The sequence below is a fragment of the Hyposmocoma kahamanoa genome, unplaced genomic scaffold, assembly GCF_003589595.1.
Source record: "Hyposmocoma kahamanoa isolate Upper Pololo Valley unplaced genomic scaffold, ASM358959v1 66, whole genome shotgun sequence".
NCBI lineage: Eukaryota > Metazoa > Arthropoda > Insecta > Lepidoptera > Cosmopterigidae > Hyposmocoma > Hyposmocoma kahamanoa.
Window position 1 is genome coordinate 24,924,193 of NW_020653854.1, and position 2,888 is coordinate 24,927,080.

The 2,888-nt window shown below is 38.3% G+C and overlaps 1 protein-coding gene across 1 annotated transcript in view; it reads left to right on the forward strand.

The window, feature by feature from the left end:
- Positions 1-252: 252 nt before the first annotated feature.
- Positions 253-2,888, forward strand: part of LOC113232080 (tubby-related protein 4) — a gene marked incomplete at its 5' end in the record, with an annotated part of 72,851 nt that continues 70,215 nt past the window's right edge. The window contains one exon of the mRNA XM_026466707.1: positions 253-435. Within this exon, the coding sequence (XP_026322492.1) occupies positions 253-435 (183 nt within the window). The remainder of the gene's footprint in view (positions 436-2,888) is intronic.

The following is a 2,888-nucleotide window of genomic DNA, read 5'->3' on the forward strand; positions in this document are numbered from 1 at the left end:
CGGTTTTGAAGAATAAGGGTCTTGGTGACATTACAGGCACATGGTACTTGTCAACTTATTTCTCAGGTTACGGATAGGCGTGTTGCTTACCACCAGGCGTACAACTTGGTATCATAAAAGAAATTGCGCAATACAATACTTATTGAAAAATACATGAAAGTTTTCAATTTCTTTCTTTGAAGACACGCGAACTTTTTAGAAAAAACACCTGTGCTTCAATGGATTACATATCTTCCCACTTAATTCACTTTGTATTCTCTATTGTGGCAGGAGGAGGGCTGGAAACTGAATCGCAACAACTACTACCAGGAAGGATGGCTGGCTACAGGCAATGTGCGCGGCGTCGTTGGCGTCACTTTTACTTCGTCTCACGCGCGCCGTTCGCAGGATTTGCCACTGCGTACTAATTATAACCTGAGAGGGCATCGTTCTGATGTAAGTACATTGTAGTAATTCCTCCTCTCTTATTAGGCCATTTGCTTAAGCAGTGTTGTTGTAAGACATGCAGTGTATGGTGCCTTGTCATAACTAACGCATTTACATTTTGGTAACTTTCGAGAATCGAGATATAGGCAACTAAAGTTTTTTTGTTTATTTGAACAATATCAATTACGAATAAAACTGAAACTAAATAAGATATAAAAAAACCGATTGGGGGGTGTTGTAGATCTCATTTCGCTGATTCTAGGTATATTAATAACTCAATTTCGTTAAAATACCGATTACGTTAGTTATGACAAGATGGCAATATGCGCGCTCGCCGTACGCCGTGTACGAAAGTATATACATTAGTTATGCGACGGAAGTTATGCAATGGAAACAGAAACGGAAACAGATGTCAAAAGTAAATCTTAGCGGAAACGAAAGCGGATGCGGAAGCGGAAGTGTAAATACTACAAACAACTCACCAAAATAGTTTCCCGGGGTTTGTTTTTGGTTTAATAATTTAAGTGTAATTATTACACAACACAACATTACTAAAAAAAACGCGCGCTCCATCCGTCACCAAATAATCGTCACTAGCGCCTGATCCGTTGCAAACGTTGTAAACATCCGATTAAGATTCCGTTACTGGCTGTAGTAGAAACGGAAACAGATGTGAAAAAGCGTACGGAACTTCCGCAGTTGCGGAAGCAGACGTCTGTTGCATCACTAATACACATTTGCATAATCTCGCGATGCACTCGAGTGGCACAGCACGTATCGTCAGACGCGCTATTCATTGTCGAATTGAAGCGTTATTAGGGTGTTTGATCTAATAGTAGACGTGTTTATTTATTATAATTGTTTAATCAAGAGTGCCTTAAATTCGGAATACTTCAGTATTTCATTCTATTTTATAATTATACCCCCAAAAAACAACCAACAACAAAGGTTGTTTTTTGACATTGTCTCTAATTGTAACAAGAGTGAGGATGTATACCACGTTCTCGTGACGTGTATCTGGAAAAAGGCTGAGAGGCTTCAGCTGGGCATCAAATTCAACTTGCCGATGCTAAGTGAGGGTGTGCATAAAAGCATACTGGCCAACCCTACATCCAAAGTCGCCAGAGCACTGTACCGCATGGTACAAAAGTGTATAAAATGTACATAATTATCAGTACTCATGTATTGATTCGTATGTAGTGTGTTTGAGTGGTGCAATGTTCCTATGGGGGTGGCATGTTCTAATAAGAATAAACACTCTAATAAATAAGAATGAGGTTCTCAATTCTAATGTTTTTTTGTGTATGTTACGCGACGTTGTGGACCGAGTTAGATGATTCTTTTTTTGTTGGAAAGGGAGTAGCGGAGTAGTGGTCCCATTTAAATTTAAAGATAGATAATATTCCACCTCTAAGGGTAGCAAATTAGGAAACGAATCCGTTTTGCTGGATTTCACCCAAGCCGATTTCAATAAAATTTGGAAAATAGATGTAATTTCACAAATTTCTGTGATCGGTTTTTTTATAATAAAGTTATTCTGTTAGACAATTCGAAATAATTAAATTCGAACACTAATTACCGTAACTTGCAGCCGGTACCTGATTCATAACTAATGTAAACTTTTAATTACAAATGCGACGACAACGTTTGCCTCGTTGCACTGCCTTACCATCTTAATGCACAAGGTTGTTTTCCCGCGGGGCGCGAAGTTCCCTAGAGTTGGGCGCGAGCCAAGTTCGACTTACACTCGGAGACAAAAGAACCTTCCGCTTTTTACGCCAAAATACTTCCCTCCTGCGGCAAAATTGTTTACTTTTGTGACATTCTTTTTAAATGCTGGGGAATGTTTGTGTGTTCTGTAAACTATTGTAAACAAAAACGTGTTGGAAATAAAAAACAAAACAATTCAAAGTAACATAACAGTAATAATTCTTACTGTACAAAGTCCGATTATTGTTCAGTTCTAAATGTTGCGATGTGAAAAAACGTGTTCAACTTCGCGGTTGCGGTAGCACAATTCTGTTGCATCACCAATATACATTTATTTGATTCAGGGCAACCCCAGCTCTGGTGAAGATAGTATGTCAGCAGGATTCATTACAAACAAGTCCTGTTTCAGGTTTAACACTACTGGTTTGTGTTTAATTGAGCAGCAAGTATGCAAAAAAGAATAGCTATACCTCTGAAACTTCACTTTTCTAGCTGTCATAGTCGTATATAGATAACTGCCTATTTACCTACATAGTGGTAATTACATAATCGTAAATCTACACATTTCAAGGTATCAGTCTGCACAAGCTGGTTTTAGTGTGATAAGGAGGTGGCTCAACGACAATCTTCTCACATTAATGCAGAAAAAACTAAAGTCGTACTCACAACTTTAAATTGCCGTCATCTCCAACCACGTTTCAGTATCAAAAACCTTTTTAGAAATTACAAACAGTATAAAATACCTTGGAGTG